At 36.9% G+C, this 23,717-nt stretch overlaps 1 protein-coding gene across 1 annotated transcript in view; it reads right to left on the bottom strand.

The window, feature by feature from the left end:
* The window catches only part of DOCK10 (dedicator of cytokinesis 10), a 231,599-nt gene that overhangs the window by 90,373 nt on the left and 117,509 nt on the right, over positions 1-23,717 (bottom strand). Inside the window, 4 exon segments of the mRNA XM_033111994.1 lie at positions 1,030-1,164; positions 1,421-1,543; positions 1,820-1,892; positions 8,155-8,237. Coding sequence (XP_032967885.1) covers positions 1,030-1,164; positions 1,421-1,543; positions 1,820-1,892; positions 8,155-8,237 — 414 coding nt within the window.

Raw genomic sequence — 23,717 nt, 5'->3', positions numbered from 1 at the left:
ATGCCCATGGCTCAGTGGGAAGAGAAGGAACTGCTTCTAGGGACCAGAAACGATGTCCTCAGCCTCAAAGAGCCAGCTATCTAAATGTGAAATTCGAGGTAAGATTGCTAAACCACTTGATGGCTTTAATTTTACAGAGGAAGGAACAAGGATAGCTACTTCATCAGAGTAGAAGAATAAATGTTTTGAAAGTAAGATGTCCAAATAGTAGAGGTCTACAGAATTATTCTGCTGCCGTTCTCCACAAGGTCCATACCGAATTGAATACTAAAGACAACAGCTTGATGGACAATAGTTTGCACACCAACAGCTTGAGAACAGCATTGTCTGTTAAAAGCACTGTCTCTGTTTCTGAAATTAAACTCTTGGGACTCAATGTAATCCTTGTTTTTGAAGAAAACTTCCTTTGAGAAAGAAGCTGATGTATATGTACATTGTTAGTTTACTATCTCATCCCTAATCATAAAGATAACATGTACATAGTGTAGACTTTGAGTATATGATTTACGTATGATCTTTTTGAATTCTTTAGCTCAGCGGTTCTATACACTGAAGACATACAGGTGGTCATTTTCCTCTTCTCCTTGAATAAACCAGACTTCCCCTTACCTCAGGACCTTTGTACTTGCTGCTCGTTCTTTAGTCTTTAGATCATAAGCTTTCTCTTCAAAAACTCCTTTCTCACTTCTAGAGTATTAATGTTTCTAACCTCACCATTCATGTCTCTCTCTCTCTCTCTCTATCCCTTCCGTAACCCTGTTTATTTTCTTTATTCCAGAGTTCACCAACTGATTCCATTCTGTTGATTTCTTCCTTTGCTTATTTTTTTGTATTTCTTGCTTTATTGAAAGTAAGTTTTGTGGAAGCAAGGATCAAGGCTTCTTTGTTCTCCACTGAATCCCTAGAGTCCAGAAGAGTTCTTGGCTCATATCAGATACTCCATAAATATTTGTGGAATCAACGACTGGTAATTGGATGGACATACTCTTTGATTAAAAAACCCAAAGGGGAAAAAGGGTTTCTACTCACCTGCACCACGCCTGTACAGGAATCCAAAAAGATGCAGCCTTTGGGTTCTTTGGATATCTTTTCGTCTTTGTAAAAATTCATGATGTAGGAGTTATCTGGCAACTGAGTCAGCTGGAAGTAGCGCTTTTTGAATGACTAAATAAAGGAAAAGATATAAGGAGGTAGTTCAAGTTGCAGTGTTCTATTACTTATATAAACTAGAACTTTTCTATTTCCTTCAGGAGTGCGACATTTCTAGGGCCCCATTCTAGAGAAGAGCACCCTCCTTTCTCATAAATAAAATATGACACAAAACAAACTCAGTGCAAGTGGCTCTCCCCTGTGCCATGACCGAAGGAGGGAGTGTCAAGAAAGGTGTCGGAAACAAAGATGAGTCTTGATGTCTCCTTACCCGAACAGTAATCGTATTGTTCACGGTGCTGTTGAAATTCCCCTTGTAGAGCCAGCCAGACTTGAAAACTCCTGTTCCTCCTGGTCCCCCACCACCTTTGGAAGATGAGTGGGAAGTGGTATCCTGCACAAAAGGCATCATTGGCATGACAGCAATCTTTTGTGAATCCCAGATTTCAGACACTGCACTTAAAAATGAGCCTCCCTTTTCTCTGTTTGTCTCATCTCAAACAATCATGTTCAATTTCAAAACAAACGTGACTCATTTTGACTAAAAGCCCTCACAAAAAGAGCGACTGCAGCTTGATGAAATACTGGTCAGGATGTGAAACACTTGAGTGGAAGACAGGGACTAATTATCCTTATGTTTTAAACATTTCACTTTCAACAATTTACTTACTTCATCTTTATCAGCATCTTCATGGTCAACCTCAAAGGAATGCGAAGGAAGTTTCTCTGGTTTGTATTCTGCTCTGATATTAAAAAAAAGACGAAAAAAGGTTCCGATTTGTCATTTGAGACATGGCCTTCATTTTCAGCTGTGCCCTGAGTAACAACTATTGTGTTTTTTAATAAAACAATGTAATTTGTGAGGGTCCCATTTTCTTTCGAGGTATTATTAACCTTCCCCTACACCATTACATCTTACTCCAGTATATAAAATCACTACTTCAAGTGGTGGAGTTACTTTTGATACAGATTTACACATATCTTCTTGAGTGAGATAAAGGCAAGCAGGATAATTTTTGAGGCTTGGTGGTGTATATTTTCCTCCTTCCACATTTTGAAGTGGAACATGAAATAGTGATGTTTTCATTACCTTTCTGTTTCACCTTTATATGACATGCCCAAGTGTACAGGGCTGTCGTTCGAAGAACTGTGTTCCAGAGAACCAGCTGTGCTCTGGCCAGTAGGCTGCGCTGCTCCCCTAACTGTGGTCTCCCCAAAAGACTGTACCAATGTGACTTAGTGGCAATTGTGCAGACTTTGTGCATTTCTATGGTAGCACAGAAATGTCTCTATGTCTTAACATCACCGACCAGCACAGGGGAGCACGAGTATACACCTAGATCTATAAAAGGTAAACTGAAACAGAAATAAACTGTCTTTGGTTTAATTCGATCTCAGAAAAGGGTTGAATGGAAACCGTCTATACCATTCAAGGTTCAGGCACTCCTTGATACCTAGCTAGAAACATACATGTAGATTTTGCATAAAATGTTTGTTTTTCTTTAAGATGACTTATATCATGTAAAAGCAACCTCAGAATCTGACTATTGAGAGAAGAGTCCAGTGGCACATTCAATATTCCCATCTCAAATCGTTTCCTATGTTGATGGTATTCCAGATAGCAAAATTCAGCCAACTCCATTAGTCCCTAGCCATATTCATGCTAACCTTATGCTCATTAAAAAGAAAAAGAAAAAGAAAAAAATGTGCAGACCAGGGAGTGTCGATTTAGGTCCTGGGGAGGGGAGAATGTGTGAATGTGGGCATGCCCTTTCACCACTGGCTTTTCTTAATTTTGAGATTGCTTGATCAAATTAAGTGGGAGTTGAGAGCTCTCTTAATTCTTAGATGTCATTCTTCTTTGCCACTAAACGATCCAGTTTCAGACGGTACCTGTCACATAGGAGACCCGCAGAAATGCCAACCACCTATTGGAAAATAAACCCCCAAACTGAGGAAGTTTGCATTCTAAGGAAGGAGAGAGTAGATAATGAAGCATAAATAAGCAAGATAATTTTCCTGGGTGAAAATCATTATGAAGAAAGTTAAGGAGGGGAAGAGAAAAGCGTGATCCAGGCAGGGGTGGCAGAGGCCAGATTCAGAAAGAGTGGTCATGGATGGCTGGCCATTTAAGTTGAGAGTGAGAAGACACCCGCCATGTGATGATCTGGGGGAAGATCATTCTGGCACAGTGAATGGCGAGAGAACTGGTCCTGTGGAGTGACCAAGTTGGAGTGTCCAGGAGTGGGAGGCTGTGGAGCTGAAGCACAGTCAGGGAGGGAGAGCAGTAGGAGGTAAGGTCAACCGTGTAAGAAAAGGCGCAGGGCAAGATGGCGGACAGCGTTTAGACCATCACTGAAAGTTCTTCTTTCCCAGTCAGTCTTGTTCCCACTGATCCACAGGGCGCAACCTCTTCACCTGTAAGTAGCCATCATTGCCACTCAGTCGCCTGCCTGCAGGACCATTGAGCAATGTCTGTTCTCTTTTCTACAGATCATTAAAAGATAAGCACCTCTGGCCACTGACTTTAACATTCTTCCCCCAGAAGCACTGTGTGGGTCTTTGGGATTCTGAAATAAAGGACTCAGCAGGGACCTTACCCTCTGGCGTTTGAACCCAACATTAGTGCTCATTTCTAGGTAGTCTCATTTCTCGTATCTACACCCAAGTTACCTCCACCACCCATATAAGGCGTATAGGATGCCAGAGTGCCCCATCAGTTATAGCTGTGAAGTTAGGGGCAAGTTACTAACCATAGCAGTTCTTCTCATCACAGTTTGTAGGATTATGTGTGTTAAATGAGATAATGTACATATGGCACCTAGTACATTCTGGCTCACTGTTGACGACATATAGGAAATGCTTTTTTATTAAAAAAAAAACAATCTGTTCTAATTCAGCCCAACCAAACCAGTTATATTTTATTTGACCTTCAGGCACAAAATATATTCTATGAAATTTTCTTCTTTTTTATTAAACCAGCTATAGTGAAAATTTAAATAAGTCGTATATCTTTGTATTTTACCCCACGGATTAATGAATTCAGTAGCATCATATAGATTTTTTGTTTCATGTATATTTTCTAAGTTGAGGTATAATTGACAGATGATATTATTTTGATGTCAGGTGTACAACATGATTCTGTATTTGTATATATTGTCTATATTTGCAAAATGATTACCACAATAAGTGTAGTTAATATTCATCACCATACATCGTTACAAAAATATTTTTTCTTTTGACAAGGACTTTTAAGATCTACTCTCTTAGCAACTTTCAAATGTGCAATGCTGTATTGTTAACTGTAGTCACGTGCTGTACATCACAGCCCCAGGAGTCGCTTTATAACTGAAAATTTGTGCCTTTACTCCTTTGGCCTTCCTCCCACCTCCTGCTTCTGACAACCATCAATCTGTTCTCTGTATTTATGAGCTTGTTTTTTATTTGTTTGGTTTTAAATTCCACATATAAGTGAGATCATATGGTAGGTATTTGTCTTTCTCTGGCTTATTTTATTTAGAATAATGCCCTCAAGGTCCATCCATGTTGTGGCCAAAGGCAAGATGTCATTCTTGGCTATTGTAAATAATGCTGCAGGGAACATGGGGTGTGTATATATCTTTTTGAATAGATGTTTTCATTTTCTTTGGATAAACACCCAGAAATAGAATTGCTGGATGATATGGTAGTTCTATTTTTAATTTTTTTGAGAAAGCTCCATACTGGTTTCTAGAGTGACTGTACCAATTTATATTCTCATCAACAGTGCACAAGGGTTTCCTTTTCTCCACATTCTTACCAACACTTGTTATTTCTTGTCTTTTTGATAATAGCTATTCTAACAGGTGTGAGGTGATAACTTATTGTGGATTTGATTTTCCTTTACTTTTGATCAGTTGAGCATCTTTTCATGTACCTGTTGGCTATCTGTATGTCTTCTTTGGAAAAATGTCTGTTTAGATTGTCAGCCCCTGTTTTAATTGGGTTGTTTGTTTTTTATTATTGAGTTATATGAGTTCTTTGTATATTTTGGATAATAACCCTTTTCATATATATGATTTGCAAATATTTTCTCCCCTTCCGTAGGCTGCCTTTTCATTTTGTTGATAGTTTCCTTTGCTGTGCAGAAGCTTTTTATTTTGATGTCATCCCACTTGTGTACTTTTGCTTTTGTTGCCTTTGCTTTTGGTGTCAAATCCAAAAAAAAAAAAAAAAAAATCATTGCCAAGAACAATGTTGAGGAATTACCTTCTATGGTTAATGTCTTTCTCCAGTAATTTCCTATAAATAGACACTTTAAAAAGAGGGTTTCTGAAGAGTCAATAATAACACAATTTTAAATTTAAAGAATAAAAATGATGGAGATAAACACACACTCCTTTTTTTCATTTTTCCGTAATTGCAAGTTTTCATTTTGCAACCTCAGCAACCCATAAAAAGAAATGATCTATTGGTAGCAGACATAGGAGGATTCTTCTAATCCAGGACGTATGAACATGATTTACTTCTAATAGCTTCAAAGGGCCCAAGTGAATTATTTGTTTCCACTACTGACCTAAATATGTATAGTCTTTAATGGGGAGTGCTTAGCTTTGTAAAAATCATTTCAAAACTAATTTTGCTAATCAGTGTTATAGTCTTCATTATTTCAGGGAATCTGTGAGGATTACATTCTAGAACTTTTGATTTTCATTTTGAATATATATACAGTTCATTAAAGTTTCTTACTTTGTGGCAGTCTTAATCTTCCCTTTCTCGGTATCAACTTCCACTTCCTTTAGTTAAAGTAAGGGATATTCTCAACAATACTTCAGTGACTTTTGTATTTCTTCTCATGAGTTTTTTTTTTCTTATGCTCTATGATAACTCCAATTTGACAATGATATTTAGACCCTGTTCTTACTGGAGGTGCTTCCTCTAATGTTTTAATAGAGGGAAAAATACCATGAATGTTAAATCTTGTATTTATTTCTTTTTCTTTATGGCATCATGAATGTAAGAAACAAAAAACAGTATTTGGGGATAAAGCCACTAAAAATTTCAATAGACCTAACGAGAGCCGGAAGGCATTTATGTGAAAAGGCAGCTAATTGCGGTTTAAAAGGTTAAAAATAATTGCAAAAACTGCAATTACTTTTGCACCAACCTAATAAGTGCTGCTTTTTACACTCTCTCACTTCATATACAGACTTCCAGTGGCTTGGACACAGCTTCCAAGTTATAACCACTTCTCAGAACTATTTTGAGAAAGAGGAAGTCTTGATGTTAAAAAAAAGGCTTTACTTTTCAATTGCGCCTACAAAAAGTGTGTGACTAATACCCAGACATTCTGAATGTAGTAATTACTCACGAAAGCCTAGGGAGTAATGGGACCCTCCTAACATGAAGTTACAGGAGGTTATCTATTAGGAATGACTTGAATCTAATGGAATGTTCAGAGAGTTGGTAAAAGTTAACGTTCACTGTTTTGAAAAAAGATTTGCTCTTTTGGCAGAACATTAGATTTTCACTGTAATGCAACTCTAAAAGAAATGCTTCCTTCCCTCTCTCTCTTTTTCCCCTATTCTCACCACTGCAATCCCTTTCTCCATAGAGTAGACCAAGTAATCTTTTAAAGAGGTAAACCAGATCATGTCACACTCCTGGTTAAAATTTCCAAAGGTTTCTGTTGCAAAGAGAAGAAACCCAAACTCCTTTCCAGAGCCCACAAAGTCTCCTGCCTAGGTTTCCATGGTTTCATCTCATTCCTCCTTTTCAGTTCCAGCCTCCCTGATTGTCATCCTGCTCAAGTGACCATGATGGTTACCACTTCAAGGACTTTGCCCATGCTGTTCCCTCTGGGAACCTTTTCCCGAGGTCATAGTGTGGGGAGCTACTGTTCCTTCAGATTTGAGCTCAAATGTCATCTTCTCAGAGCCATTCCATAATTCCTCCTTCAAATTCTGCATTCAGGAGTTGATAGCAGCACGTCTAAGTAATTGAATCTAGAAAGGTGTTTCTGGGGGCATGCATGGGGAATCTTGGAAAGTGGGGTATAAATCTGATCCAAGTGACCATTAAAAAGTTAGATGCAATGTGTACCATCTCAGTGCACCACTAGAGCAAAGTATTAATGAAAACGTAACTTTTGATGGTCTTAAGTGTTATTCTGGATTATTTGCATCATTTTAGTTTGATAAACCAATGTGTTGAGAGATTCCAGTCCATCACAATTCCTTGAATTTGAGCAACTCCAATCCTATCCAGGAACATTACATTTTAAAATTTGCCGTTCACTCCATTTACTTATCTAATAAGTAATTATTGTACACCACTACATGCTAGGCATTCTCTTAGGCCTGCTGGGGATTCTGCAAGGGAAAGTCCACGCCCTCTGGGAGTTTTTACTTTAGTGGGGGACACAGATACTGAATAAATGACTACTTTAGGTCAGGCAGTCAGTCAGGTGAGCTTCTCTGTGGAGGTGACAGAACAGGAGGTTTGAGCAGGTACAGAACAAAGTCACCTTCTCCTGATGGCTTTATTTCCCCAGAGTCCAGAAAAAAAATTAGGTGTTTATTTTTCCCTTTTAGCTTTTCTTAGACATATATCACTTCTGTGGAGTTTGTTTATATTTGTGATTTTTGATATCACAGCATGGAATTATATAAAACTAGTGTCAAAGCTGAACACAAGATACAGAATATTGTCAGAAAAATTTTTTGATCCAAACTGTACTTTTCTAATCCTCTTGTATCTGCTATTGAAAGGATAGTTCACAAAAGAATGATATAATGATACTTTAAAACTTTGTTCCAAAATTAAGTGAGAGCATATTTATATCTCACCCCCAACTCTGTCACTATACAAACAAAATGTCCTATCATGAGTCTTATTTTTAAATTTTGTAAAATATTCCTTGACACTGGATTAATGCACATGTGTTCATAAACAGTGGCACATCTTAAACAGATAACATATTTTACATATGGGAAAACCCAAGGAGTACTCATAATAGGTTCTTACCGGGGTAACTGACGAATGTCTCCAGAATACTGTTCATATTTGTAGTTTACCACATACCACTGGGAACTATAAAATTTACAAGCCTGAAAGAAATTTGAAAAACAACTATTAAAAGTTACGATTAAAAACAAATCATATGTCCTTGGCAAAAAGCACTATAAACACAGTTCTTATCATCTCTGGGGTAGTGTTAAGGTATCTATGTTAGTGATTTTAAGGTAAGTGAGGGGCTTGCTCATTATTTAGAATCATTTCACATTTTTCAGTAAAAGAAAATCTAACCTTTCCCAGACTCTTGGAGGGGGAACCATTGTACATATTTGTTCTACGTTACTCCATCAAGGAAGGCCTAATTTAATCACCCATGAAACATACTAGCAACTGGATGTTGCTAACCTCCAGTACCATCATTTGTCAGCTTTCCTTGGTAACCCTTTCCCTTATTTAAGTTATTAGTAGTAGTGAAATATGTTACCATTTACAGGTTAATCCTTTCATCATAATTTTTGCTCATTTCTTCCTGTTTCTTGCATCAGTAACTTATCCTTTTCCTCTTTATATCAACCCTGTTGTCCATGTGAAACAGTTTTCCAGTTTGCCTCACTGCCTTCTAAGAACAGCCTTCTCCATCATTATTCCTTGGTTTTATAAATATCTGTGAATAAAAAGATGACTAAAACCTTTTTTTTACAAAGTTAACAGCACAAGATCCTTATCTTATAGTGGTACATCATATGTGATTTTACAGTATTTACTGAGGGCAGCTACATAGTTCCCAAACACCTACCATGCATTCAGCACTGCGTTGACTGTGGGTTGATAATGGGGATTTCATTAGGTGGCTTTTAAGATTCCTTTTGATTCTACAATTACATGAATCTGGGGATAAAAGAGCTATTAGGATTATAAGGAAACTTTGTCCTCTAGCATTAATGGAAGGATGTGGAGCAATACCTTTACTACAGTGTGAGGAATAAAGACCTGTGATTGTCTTTGTGACCAAGAAGGGGACAGGCAAGATCTCTTTGTGACAATTGTCATTCAAAATGCAGAAGCGTTGCAGCAAAGAGAGCCTGGCACTGTCTTTGCAGAAACAGAAAGTGGGAGGCAATGGCCAGAGGATAGTGTAGAAAGGCTAATGGGGAAGAAGGGGTGTGGGCACCTGGCTCAAGGGGCACAGAAAGAGCAGGAGAAGGGGGTCAAGAGTCCTCAGCTGCCCTGGATTTCTCTGGCCTTGAACTTTCTCAGCACCATAGCTTTATTTGTACAGGGAAACACCCACACACAACCCGGGGACTGAGGCCTGTAAACAATGCACGAGAGTGGGACAAAGACAGGAGTGGGAAGACAGTGGCACAGAGTACAGGAGAAAAGCAGAGTTGAAAAACAAAACAGCAACAAGACAAATGGACGTGAATAACAATAAAAGGGAATTCAGGAGATCTGTAATGACTAGAATCGAGGGGATGTGTACAGAACGGGATATTTAGCTAATGTTCGATTACTTAACTTGCCAATTCTGAAGGTTACATGTTTTAGGAGATAAAAGGAAAACTGAGCCCTGATATGCTCCTTGGCCAATACGTTCCATCTTCATTTTAGATAAAGAAGCTAGGGTTTCAGGCAAGGAGCATAGGCCACGGTATCCCCGCCATGGAGACAGAGCAGTCATGATTTAGTTCTTTCTCACCCTCTCTCACGTATGTTCCTTCCTCTCTACCTTGCTGTAGTTCTCACATGACACAAAATATTTTTTAAAAATAGAAAACAAAAAGCATAAAGCCAACTCCCTTTTTGCATTCCCTTTTGATCTGTTTTTTTTTTCTTCCTGGCACATAGTTTTACCTAGGTCCCCTCTACATATAGGTTTGAATCTAAATACTGTTTCTTTATTCACTTAATGGCATATTGTAGAGATTTTCACATTTGATTTCTAAATTTTATGACCACCTTAAAGAAGTAGAATAAAATGTCATACCCTAATTTACTAACCCAGTCTCCTAGCTTTGGAGATCTTTCATTCACTAATTCATTCAACAAACGTTACTGAGCCCTTACTGTGTGTCTGGGGTTGTTCTAGTGATGGGAATCCATTGGTGAGCAAGACACAGAAATTCATGCCCTCTTGAAACTTACTCCTTTGTGAAGAACTGATCAATAAACACAAAAATAAGTAAAGTGTGCAATATATTAACAAATGATAAGTACCACGAAAAATAACCCAGAGGAGGGGGAATGAATAGAGCTAGGGAAAAGGAGTCATTTCAATAGGATGGTTGGGGGATGGTGGGTATTACACTTATGTTTGAGCAACGACTTATAGAAAAGAACAGAATGCATGGGTATTGTGGCTACTTGAAATTTTGTGCCATGGTTGAAAAAATGCTTCAGAGTATTTCTTCAGCCATGTGGTCCTCCCATTCTTCTCCAAGTCCCATCTATGTTGAATTATTTTCTGGAACTAGTACTGACTTCCAACATGATTTTTGGCCAAATCCTTTTATTTATGTGGACCTCAGATTTAGCTATTGAACATTCAGAATATGGGAATTGGAATCTCTGGGATTTGAAATCTCTGCCCCATCGTATTTGTCTCTACACTTCCTGATCTGGAGGTTTCAATGGGACTACGATGCAGTGGCTTACTCATTGCCTTTTCTTGCTGTGAATGCTAGCTATGTTTAATCATGAGAAACATGTATACTTGTGCATATTACACACATGAGTCACAATAGGGCAGACTTTACTGAATGACTCTAAGATGCGCTGATCCTGAATTCCACTGACCCAAAATGAATGCGGTACTTTTTTATAGTAGTGTAATCTATCTAGTAAAGAACAACCTCTTTTTTTTGTTTGTTTTAGAGTGGCAAGCATTTGTCAGATACTGTACCATTAGGTGCTTTACAGATAATCTTAATAAGCACTCTATGAGATTTTATTCTTCCCATTTTATAGATCACAGAAGCAGAGAGAGGCTCCGATCTTTGCCCAAGATCCTTACATGTGATAGATGTAGGATTTTGAACGGAATTTGTCTGACTCTAAAAGTCCATTCAGCTAATACATGAATCGTTTGATGATTGCAGACTCTTTTGGAGCACATCTGGACCATGATTCCAGATGTTCGTGTGATGTTTCTGTTGCTGCCTTGGAGTCAGACAGACCTGGTTTTGAATTTGGGTATTAGCTATGTGATCTCAAGTAAGTAACTTTATATCTCTAAATAGCTTTATCTGTTTAAATAACACTGACTTTAATAGGGATCAAATAACACAATTCCTATATATAAAGCACTTAGCATAGGGTATTTAACAAATCCTTGCTTTAAAAAGATCAGTTTTTTTCTTTTTCCCCAGCAAGTTTGACTCAATCTATAAGTCACATTCACAGTAGTTGATAATAAGCTGTTTTTCCTGATTTATAAAAGTACAGTTCTGGAAAGATATATCAGCTCTGATTAGCAAAGAGTTCTGTTTTAATCAAATTCTTCCTGAATTGATTTGCTCGATTTCATGTATCTGGTGGTGGGTAGATGAGGATTAGGGTTGGATTACAGGACCCGTAAGAATCTTTCTAAATCTGCGATTTCTCTGATCCTGAGAAAACCAATGAATTTTACAAACACATGAACGTTTCTCCTACATAGTTATGGCATCTTGGAAATGTTGCGCGTAGAAAATTATTCTCTATTCTTTGTTCTTGCCCACACAGTCACTCTAAGAAGATCATTAAGAACTATTATAATTATGACTACAACCCCTCTTTGTCCCAAAACTAAGCTAAAATGACCCGTTGCAAACTCCAAGTCACAGGCTACAACTCTACTTGTTACAATAAGGCAATGGCTCCATTTTCCTGTTACTCCCAACCCCACGACACCGGTTTCAAAATACCAGCTCCTTATCTCCTTTAAAATGGGCTGCCACAGTCTACTCCAAAGGTGAAGACTGCAAAAAATTGCTGAGCTAGTTAAGTTTTCCAAAAAGTAATGACCTAGTTGACATTTTATTCATTTATTATGTTTGCTTGTTCAATCTTTACACTGGCCATTCCAGTATTCTCAATGTTCAAAAGCTAAATCTGAGATCCACATACATAAAATTATTGGTGATGTTTAGACACTTGCCTATGAGATGTTTAGACATGAAAAAGCTGAGCAGAGTCAACATGGTTGAAGGTGTTTATTTCATCAGGATGATGTTTCCTAAACTGTACTGTGTTCATGAATTTTTTGAGGTTGCTAACTAAAATGCAGTTTCCTGGGTCCCACCTGAATCCACTGAATCAGAATCTCTATGGGGCGGGGCATCCAGCATTCCACTGGAGTGACAATGTGGCTCGGTCCTTGTCTCTCTGTTTGCCTGTGAACTGAAAGCGTTAGGGTCCTAGCTTCATACAATGGACTGGAGGAACTGAGATCACTGTCCACCTTTCACTCAAGTAGACACAGCCTTTTAAAAGAGCAAGGAGTATATTAACTCCAGCATGGGGTTTTCCTTAGAGTGGATTTCAATATATATTAGCTAAATGGATGAATCTTCTATATTCATTTTTCCTTTAGAAACTACTCAACATGACACTTTGAAAGTTCTAAACATCTAAATATTTTAGAAAAGCTTGGGCAATTGTAAAGAGGAGCCTAAAATACTGTAAAGAAAATATTTCATTTTTTCCACTCCTCTTTAGAGAATCATCAGAATCAATTCAAATCAGGTTATATACCTCAAATAGCAATTTGGGTTTGGCAATGTAATTTGTCCATCTCTTAAAAGGGCTGATTATTAGATTCTGGCTAGAAAATGATAAGCAGGTTAATAGATGGCTTTTTAGAGGAAATTATTATTCTTTCTAGCTATACAGGTTTATTTAATTACATGACTACTTTCTTGTCAGAAAGATTCATGCAACCACAAAAGGTGTTCATTTTGGCCCTGAGTCACCACTGGGATTAATTTTGCATTTGTAAAATGATTGCGGCAATTTTCGCATTCACATTATTCTTTATAAAGTTGAGAAGTAATTATGGCTATTGTATAAAAATGTTGATAATGTAGTATTCTGAAATCGGGTGAATTTAGGCAAATTATGTATTGAAAGGGTGGCTGGATAATTTACTGTCCACATTGAGACACTTCAAAGTGAAAGGAGATGCTATTAGCCAACAGGTAGAACATGAAACTATTCCTGCAAACCAGGACATGTGGTCACTCAATACATCAATATTTTAAGGAAAAAGAGAAAAGGCACTGAATATATTTTTTCTTTAATTAGACTATATTATGTATTCCTTTAAAAAGAAATAATTTCTGCAGTGTAAAAATAAGTGGAATAGTTAATGATTTTTGAAAACATACTGTACTCTTGGGACAGAACTAAAAATAATGAGTTTGAACAAAATAAATGATGTTAAATATAAATGTGACAGTTCTAGAAGTCATTGTATAATCTTACTGAATGGATTTTGAATCTGACTTTTTAAAATATTACGTGATACAAGATAGTGTTACTATGTATATAAATATGTCCATGTAATGTAAAACAGAATGTCATATCAAATGCCAACCACAAATGAAAATCATTTTTCAAACTACTTTATCATTTTGAATTATTTGTTACGTTTGTTGATTCTGAATTGAAAACGGACCAAAATAGTTGGTTTGTCTTTTCAGAACATGTACTGAAGTGGTTGAACAAAGTGTGAAATTAGATTTCATAAACCACACCTGTAGCTGAGCTGGGACCATACACTCTAATTTTCCAACTAGATCTCACAAGCAATTTGTCAGGACATGAATAATGGATGGTGCTAAAAACCTTGGTAACATTATGATCTAATCATTCTTTTCTCTAAGGCATAAAATCTGGTTATAATTCAATTGAAATTGTAGGTTCAAACTTAAAATGAGCTCTTTAAATTCTTGCACTCCAGGGTCTCTGACTTGTATTTCTGTGTTTTCATTCATTTATCACCAAACATTATAAAATGATTTTGATTGTGGAGAAGAGAAAGCTAACTTAGAATTGGAACAGTCTTATATATTTAGAAACAAGACTATTATTCTAGAGATTTTGGTGACAAGAAAATAAATTTCTTCAGGGTCATTAATGTGAAACACAAAACCATTTTGTCTTCAATGTTTTCATCAGTGTTTTCTATATACATTTTACCATAATGCCTCTAAAAAGCGACTGCATTTGAATTTACCTTAATCAACTTTTGTATGGTTATTATTTTTTTATGTTATCCATTTAGTGTGAAAAAAAATTAGGTGATCTATTTTGTTCTGGCCATCACAGAAATAAAATCATTACTACATATAAGACTAGGTCAAATATAGGACAATGACAGATTCTGATATCATTTTTCCATTGAATTCTTGAAGTCACAAAATAAATATGGCTTTCCTTCTAAATTTACTTTTAAAAAGTACACACAAAAATGAAAAATCCCTCAGTCTCCAGCAAGATCTTCATCAGTGAATTAAGAGATCCATTCTTTAAAATAAAACCCCAAATATTTTTATTCTCACTAACTTTCTTAAGAAAGGAGTATAACTACTTTTGGAGAGATTTTTAAAGTTGCATTTTCCCCAGTATCTTCTAGTGATTTAAATTGTGCATGTCGCCCTAATGTCGTATGAAAGACATTAATTCTACAATGAGAAAAACCATGCTCACCATGCTCTGGTCTCAAGTTAATGAATACATTAGAATCATTCTTTGCTGCCCAGTGATTCAGAATCAGAATCACAGCTTCTGCTCACAGCTTCTGAAACGGCTCAGATACGCAACCACCAATGGCTCAGAATTATTAGCATTCGTTTTTATGTAATTTGTTTATACATGCAAAAAAAAAAACCCCCAAAAAAACAAAAATGAAAACCTGAATCATTTACTGAAAAACTTACTCTTATTTCTGAGTAAATTTGAGTGCACATTATTCCACATATTAGATTCAAAAATTTTGTATAAATTACAAAGGCATTTTGGTAAAAGAATGGTTTCTTTATCAATGTACAAAATATGCAGTCCAAAGTTAAACATAAAGCACATAAAATTATTTTAATCGTAAAAGTAAGAAATGAAATCCCCCGTGTTTTCTTGAGTCAAGATACAGCTCATTTTAGTTATGTATATTTCTTTCCATTAACAAAAATGGGGAACATGAAATACTTTTAAAATCATGGTCAATCCTTCTCTCCCCTAATTTTCTTTGCTATGTCTAGGACTCAAGTTGTTCGATATCTCTTTGACTTCTCAACATGATGGAGTTTCAACCTTGAATATTTAAAAGTTTCTCTTGAATTAGTTGAATGCCATTAGTCTGGGTTCAAATGATGAAAGAGGAAGAGAGGGACAGGAAGAGACTACATTTTTCATATTATACTCATTTGATTATACTGTTTTTCAAGTTTACAAAATTTTGCTTCTTAATAAATTAAGCAATATTTTGATATACAATATTTTGATATACAGCCTATTGAACTATTTTTAACTTTGATATGCATAGGGTTTTCTTCCTGAAGAGCTGCAATATTTTTGTTGGGTTTCCTCTCAAAGTGCCTTGTAGGTAAAGGGACAAAAATACTAACACCTTGTTTGACAAAATAACACCTTCAGAGTTTAACCCGCTGAATCAGGCTGTGCTCACAGCTTCTGAAACGGCTCAGATATGCAACCATCAATGGCTTGGAATTACCAAATCCAGTGGGCCCTGATCATGACACTTCTTTGGCATTTCATACCCATTGGTATAGAATGGCATAAACAGTATAAAAACGCTCGCTATTGACTCTTCTTTGATTCTGAGAAATCAATTTCTCCTTGTTTTCTTCCTACCTTCCTGCCCACTCCATCTCCACTTCCTGTGCAGGGCCCGCTTTACCAGCCCCTTAAGTGGGAGAATAGGTCAGGGATCTGCTTCTCAGCTCCAGCCCAGCAATCATGGCATTTCTGGACAAGCTCTTCCAAGCTCTAAGGCTCAACTTTAAAACCCAGAGCGACTGGCCACTCCTTCCTCCTGGGTTGCGACCTGTGTATTTATCTCCTTCTTGGACATCTCTCTGCATGTGTTGGCCAGTTATCTTGTTTGCTTCATCCATCCCTGCTCACGCCGTCTTCAGTTTCTTTTGGGGGCCATATTTAAATCACTGGCACAACTACCTAGCTAAAAGTGCAAGCCAGAAAAGTGGGAGTCATCAACATACTCTCCTTTACTTTCTTTACAGTCACCAGTTCCTGTCAGTTCTCTCTGCTAAAGAGCTCTTTACTGTCACTGCTATCATATGCCACTTGTCAGTATAGGTCTCTAACCAGATGGGTTATTAAAATAGTCTCTATCTGTCCCACTTCTTTTCAGTCTTCCTTATACCCCCAAGTCAACCAGTCCATTCTCTGGTCTGCCTTTCATTATTATTATTATTATTATTAACGTGTGAACTAGACTTGTTTCTCTATTTTACAGTAAATACTCCAGGCGTACTTGTCAGATTGTACTGCAAAAATCTGATCACAGGTCTGTTACTTCCTGCCTGATGGTGAGCTCCTTGAAAGCATGGACTGTGTTATATCCACTTGGCATCACCAGCTTAGTAAGTGATAAATGTTGTGGAATGACAAACCCAGTCCAATATTTCATGCAGCAGACAAGGCCCTCTATCACATACACTTTGAATGTGATCCACAGTGACCGTATAAACCAGTGGGAGAAGAAATTTCTCTTTGAAGACTTTAACCCTTTATAAAGATAAGGTAATTAACTCCACCCAACTGAATTGGGAGCAGCAGTTTCTGTGTGTATCTAAAGGAGCAGCTTATTTAAGCCACTGAAGTCACATTTATCTCTAGGACAAGAGAAAAAGTAATCTGATAATTAGATAAGGAGGGGGTTGAGAAGAGAAATGTAAGCGCTGAAAAAGGTGTGATTCTGACGTTTATGATCATTACTATTTACTATAAACTTTGAAATTAACCTAGTTTTTAATTATAATTTGTGCATGAGGATAGTCCATAGAATAGGCATCACTGCGGTGTATCTGGGATTGTGTCCCAGTATTGCAAAAGGTGTCCTCCCTAGACAAAGGTAGACATTTTTGATACTGATGATAAGAACTAAGAATGGAGATTGGCCATGGAAAGCAACAAACAATTTATCAGATCTTTTGGGGGTCTTTAATATGCCGTTTGTCTTCCTCACCTTTTGCCTTAATGAAATACATGTCAAGGGTCACCTAATACCTGATTCTGTTTTACTTGAGCTGCACTGAGCCCCCTGTTTTTGATGATCTCCTTCCATCAGATTTTCCTCAGCACTTCTCAAAGATGTCTCTCAAGATACTTGGGAGGAAATTGACAATTTCTCCATGGCCAAATAAAATTGAGAAATATTTCACTCCATATTCCCTTGTAAGACACTCTCAGTGAATATTAGCAAGTTAAAGACTTTGAGACTTGGTTGGGAGAGACAGAGAGAGAGAGAGAGAGAGAGAGAGAGAGAGAGAGAGAGAGAGAGAGAGAGAGAGAGAGAGAAAGAGAGAGAGAGAGAGAGAGAGAGAGAGAGAGAGAGAGAGAGAGAGAGAGTTTGTGTGTGTATGGATACACATCCTGCAGAAGTGGCTGTCTGTAGAACATTCTGTGCCTATGTGTACTTGGTGTCTGCACAGATCTCAATCATTTGTTCTGCTGTTTTTTTAAGTGAATTTTCAGTGGAAGCCTAGAGATTTCAACATTTATTCTGCCTTTGAATCTGATTTGCATTTCCTAATCAGGCTTTCCTGTTTTTATTATTATTTTTCCTGGACAATTCCACTATTTCTAGTCTAGAACTCCCGCTTAAAATCTGAACTTATCCTTGCCCCAGTGACCTGGTACTATCCAGATCAGGGCAGTACATAATTGTGTGTGTGTGTGTGTGTGTGTGTGTGTGTGAGTGTGTGTGTGTGTGTGTGTCCATAAATAGACATAGATGTAGATACAGATATTAGCTTCTATTCTTCAGTGTCCCTATAACTCTTACGTCCCTGAGTGTTTTATGGTTTTGACCAAAGTGAGACTTGGATTCATGACTTGCCCCTCACGTCGTCATCATTCTACTCCTGCAGCAGGTCGATTTCCAGACATTGAAGAGGGCTGTGCTGGCAGAGTAACTTGCTACCTTAGTACTTTGCCGTATTTCACTCGGCCATTCAGCTGAAGCGGTCCCTGGGCCCTTGCTCCCTGTTGTTATCATTCTCACTTCTCTCTACTCTCATTTTCTTTGTTAAGACCAAACCAAGAGCTCACTTTTAATTGGTGTTCTGAGCTTCTGGCTTTATATTATCTTTTTGTGCTTATGAAAATGAAAACTTTGCTAGAGGAGTTTTGCCGAGGAAGTCTGCATCCTATTTATAGATCTTTTTAATTGCTTCCCCAACCCCCAGTGGAAGGTAGTGGTGCTTGTTTGATCATAGAAGGGTTTGATTTTTTTATGATTATAGACTGATTTTAAGCCACTTATGAGGATCAGATAAAGAGGTTGCTCCCTGGTTGTTATTTTTCAAATGTTTTTGTGCCATTGTTGTATTTATTTTCAGAAACATGGCATTGGGATTATTAATATTCCTATTTGAAGATGGAGATACTGAGGCAGAAAGCTTAAATGTTTGTCAAAATGAAGGGCATGTTCCTTTGTGAACAGTGGAAATATCCTCATCGTATCAGGGTAATTAAGCACACGATTTAAAGAAATTTCTCAAAGAATCAGAGGTGACAGAGTCGATAAGAGCATAGAGCATGGGGTCAGAGAATCAGGGCCTTAAATCTGGCTCTGTGTGAACTTGGACAAGTTAGTTTATCATTCAGAGCCTGCTTTGTAGGCTGTATAATGAGGTAGTAATACCTGTGTCACAGAGTGCTCAAAAATATACATATACGTACAGTGTTGGTCAACTATGCCTTGATGTTCACTGAATAGAACCATGAAATGCTTTAGTGGATGAGAAATAAGCCTATATTCTTCTGTGGGGAAGATTTAACCTGACAATTAATAGATAGGAATGTGAATTAATAACAGATAAAACAGAAAAGGGAGAGACCATTCATTTTATTTAAACTCCCATTAAAAATATGAAGTCATTCAAGATTAAAAGAAGAAAAGAGCCTGAGAGTTGTCCAAGTAGAGCGAAGTGAGACATAATTGAAAATTAATATTGAGCTGGATGTGTTTAAACTCGATTCGCACCAGTGCGCTGCCTAGCAACCCATGGTATTTGTCCTTGCCACCTCATCGGAAGCCACAGGGCAATTTAGCACAGGGTGGACCAACAAGGTTGCTTAGGGCAGTGCAGCAACCTCTCTGTAAGGGAAACACATTTCTACAAAATCTTACAAGTGGCAATGAATTCATTTCAGTGCTGGCTTAATTTGGTTTCACATATCCAGCCAATGTTTCTCATTCTCAAAGTGTGGTCCACTAATTCTGCATCACAGTTACCCGGATAGAATAGTACTGGGGTTACTAGGGTGAAGACTGACAGGAGTGCTCCTTCCAGAAGGTAACCACAGAAAAACACCATTTGGGCAGTTAGCATGGTGGTGAAGAGGCCAGGGCTAGACGGCACAGGGTCGGGATGCTGGCTCTGTCTATTCCCAGCTATTTGATGCGGGACACATTTCTTAGTCTGTCCATGAAGGTTTCCTCATCATTAAAAGTGATGATGATGATGATGATGATGATGATGATAAAACATATGTTTGTAATTACTTCAAGTAAAGGGGTGAGGAGATATCTGGCTGAAAGTAAGTAAACTCAGTAAAGGTTAGCTGCTATTAACTATTGGGGTCAAGCTTTCTTTGCCAGCATGATTCTAAGGCATCATTTTTCTGTCTTAACGCAGCTCTCAGGTGATGGATTTCATTTTATTTACTCTCCCCAAGCTTCCACATTCACGTTCCATTACCATCACGTGATATTTATAACTGACATTTCTCTTCTTCCAATCCTGTAAGACATAGGTTTCACTTTATCTCCAACTTTAAAACCAAGCACAACTATGGGAGTTTTCACAGGGAGTTTCACTGATCATGATACAGAAATATTAGCAGGGCATAAAATAGTTTCCTCCCAGCCTCCCTCTTCTCCTTCTCCTTCTCCTGTTTTTTTCCTACTTTAGACCAACACAATTGGGAAACACAGGATAAGAAGTTCTATTCATGCTGCGAAGCTAAACACTCTGTCCTGAGATTTGCAACACAGAAGTTTGGCAGATACGTGGGAATCTAAGGTAAAAAGCATGTACTTGACTTCTCCTTAGAAGAGTTCTTAGGAGAAATGAGAAGATGAAGGCAGCAGCGAGAAAAGGAGGAATAACCCCAGGATGCAAGTAGCTGAAAGGGAATTAAAGTGGGAACACAGGTGAAAGTGAGAAATTTCTCCCAAGGAGACAAAGCAAGACAAAGGGAAATGTCACCAACCTGTTCTCAACTGAAGGTGACATTCTCAGAAGACCACAGAAATAAAGGGATCAATGTGGTCATTTGAAGCTGTGCTGCAGAAGCTCATGGAAGCCTCTGAGAACCCTTGAATATCCTTAGAAATCTCCAGTGTTGCACCGATCTGCTGTTCAGGCTGTGCTTTCTCTGGGTAGTGGCTAAACTTGACACCTTGGCTGGATCCAGAGATAGGGGGTGGGGTTTCAGAAACTGTCCTGGGATTTAGGATTTGAGCTGGTTGGCTCTACCTTGATGCCATACTAGGCAATAAAATGGGCAGCTGCTAAGAGGCAAGAGCTGAAGCAGGCTGGGAACCAAACACGAGGTCCCCAAGCCTCCTGTGCTAAGTGCTCTGTGAACCCCTGGTCATGGAAGAGCGATATTCCACAGCCTGAAGGAGATTGCTAAAACCCCAGAAATATACAAATGCCCTATATGCCCAGAAAGAAGTGGAAAATCCCCCAAATCATGGACACATTTATAAATCCATAGCAGTTATATGACAAATGATTAAGAATTGACCATATCAGATGAACTAACGGCTTCTATGACGGACAGATAAGCCCAATAGGTAGAACTGTAACACAAAACACATATGGGATTTTGACTGCTCCATATATTTTCATTGCCAAGCTAAAATAATAATAACAATAATAAAAGAATCTGACATAGTCTCTAAGGTGACTACCTTGTGCTTTGAAGCATAAAGTTGCATTTTAACGTTTGGAGACAAGTTTAGGGCATAGATTTGTTTGCTTCCAATTCTGGCAGTATTTTAAGATACAGTCTAACTAATTTTTTCCAAAATATTTTTTAATTATAAAAATTCATTTGTAACATCACAATACAGAATATAGAAACTGAAAATCAATTTGTTTCCCGTATAATCCCAAACTTGTGAGGCAACCAGTGTTATGATTTTGATGTCCATTTTTGAAATACTTTTTCTAGACTTACATAAACATTATTTACATATACACTTGTACATTTTATTTTTTCACAAATGTCATAGTATATATTCTGCAACTTATTTTTTCCTCTTAACAACATATCATGGGCATCCAAGTTAATATATTTAAATATAAGTAATTTTTATTGGCTATATATTATTATAAAACATAGATATGCCAAAATTGATTAAACCGCACGTGTATCAATTGATATTACAAATTATCCAGAACAGCAATACTCATGCTTATAGTTATATTTTTATGTCATATTGGTTGTTTTTATAATATACATATTGCATATTTATATGTACTACTTAAAAGATGCATTTGAATTACATCTCAAAAGGGTATTACAAACATTGTGTGACATGTTTATTTCCCTGTATTCCCACTATTACTAAATGATTTTCATATTAAAATTTTTCTTCCTTCCAATATTATACGCCATTTTGTTTCAGTTTGTATTTCCATGACTACGAGTGAGGGTTGGTAACTTTGTATGCCTCTTAGCCAACTATTTTTCTTCCTTTTGAACTGCTTGCTCAAATTTTTTGCCTATATTTTCTTGGGTTATTTATCTTCTTCTTACTAATTTGTAGAATTTTGAATATTAGGAGCGTGTGTGTGTGTGTGTGTGTGTGTGTGTGTGTCTGTGTGTGTGTGTCAAAAGATATAATGAGTTGCAAATAAGTTCTAGGATTAAATATTTTATTTTTGTTTTATTTATGGTAACATTCATCATATGAAAATTAAAAATTTTTATTTGCTTAAATCTGTTCATTTTCCATCACTTTCCACTTAAAAATGTTTTCTTACATTTTTACAATCTTTGCTTTTAAAATTTAGACTTTAAATGTTTGTTTGGAATTAATTCTTTAAATTTTTAATATTTGTCTAGAATTAATTGTTGATGTAATATGAACTAGAGCCCTAACTTTATTTTCATCCAAAATGGATAGTCAAGTGGTATTTGTTGAATTGTCCATCTTTCCCCAGAGAATTTGAAGTGCCATATTTGCCATTTATTAAGGAATCATATATGCTTGGACCTGTTTCTGTATCCTCTATTTCATTTCACTGCTTTATTTGTTTATTCCAGAATAATAAAAAAATTGAAAAGTGTCTCAATTTATTTTTACAACTCACATTTTTCTAATACCAAAGGGGAAAAAGAAAACTACAGCCAAATTTCACTCATGAATATAATACAAAAATTTGAAATAAAATATTATCAATTCTAATGTAGTAGAGTATGAAGTTAATAATACAACTTGAACAAGAACTTTTATACCAGAAACACAAGTATCCCACAGGATAACAACTTATTATTTCTATTCTAGTGCTAAATTCCAGCAGAAAAACTATGATCATCAATAGACTGAATATACATTTTATAACATATGGTAGCCAGTCTTTATAAGTACTGTAGAGACTAAGAAAGACCCTTCTTAAATATGATAAAGACCAAGAAAGACCCTTCTTTGACATTTCTTTTATGCTAGAAAATGTCATAAAACACCAAGTCAAGAATAAGACAGGACCATTTATTGAATAGACTGTCTTTACCCCATCGTACATTCTTGCTTCCATTGTCGTAGATTAAATGGCCATATAGGCAAGGATTTATTTCTGGACTCTCTATTCTGTTCCATTGATCTATGTGTCTGTTTTTATGCCAGTACCATGCTGTTTTGATTACTGTAGCCTTGTAGTATAATTTGAAGTCACAAGATGGCCACGGGGTTTGAAAATTAACGTAATTTAGTGGTTACCAGAGGGTAAAGGGGTTGGGGGGTGGGAGATGAGAGTAAGGGGGATCAAATATATGGTGATGGAAGGAGAACTGACTCTGGGTGGTGAACACACAATGGGATTTATAGATGATGTGATACAGAATTGCACACCTGAAATCTATGTAATTTTACTAACAATTGTCACCCCAATAAATTTAAAAAAATAAATAAATAAATTAATTAAAAAAAAGAATAAGATAGGATACCCGATATTAGCATTATTATCCAACATTGTTTTAGAGATAGTAGATATAAAAATAAGACAAAAATTGAAGAAACAACATAATTATAAGAAAAGAAGTAAATGTTAATTGTTTGTAGATGATGTGACTATACTCTTACAAATCAA

This window comes from Rhinolophus ferrumequinum, chromosome 8 (assembly GCF_004115265.2).
Source record: "Rhinolophus ferrumequinum isolate MPI-CBG mRhiFer1 chromosome 8, mRhiFer1_v1.p, whole genome shotgun sequence".
In the NCBI taxonomy this organism is placed as follows: domain Eukaryota; kingdom Metazoa; phylum Chordata; class Mammalia; order Chiroptera; family Rhinolophidae; genus Rhinolophus; species Rhinolophus ferrumequinum.
The sequence above is the reverse complement of the archived record's forward strand: the minus strand, read 5'-3'. Positions and strand labels throughout refer to the sequence as shown.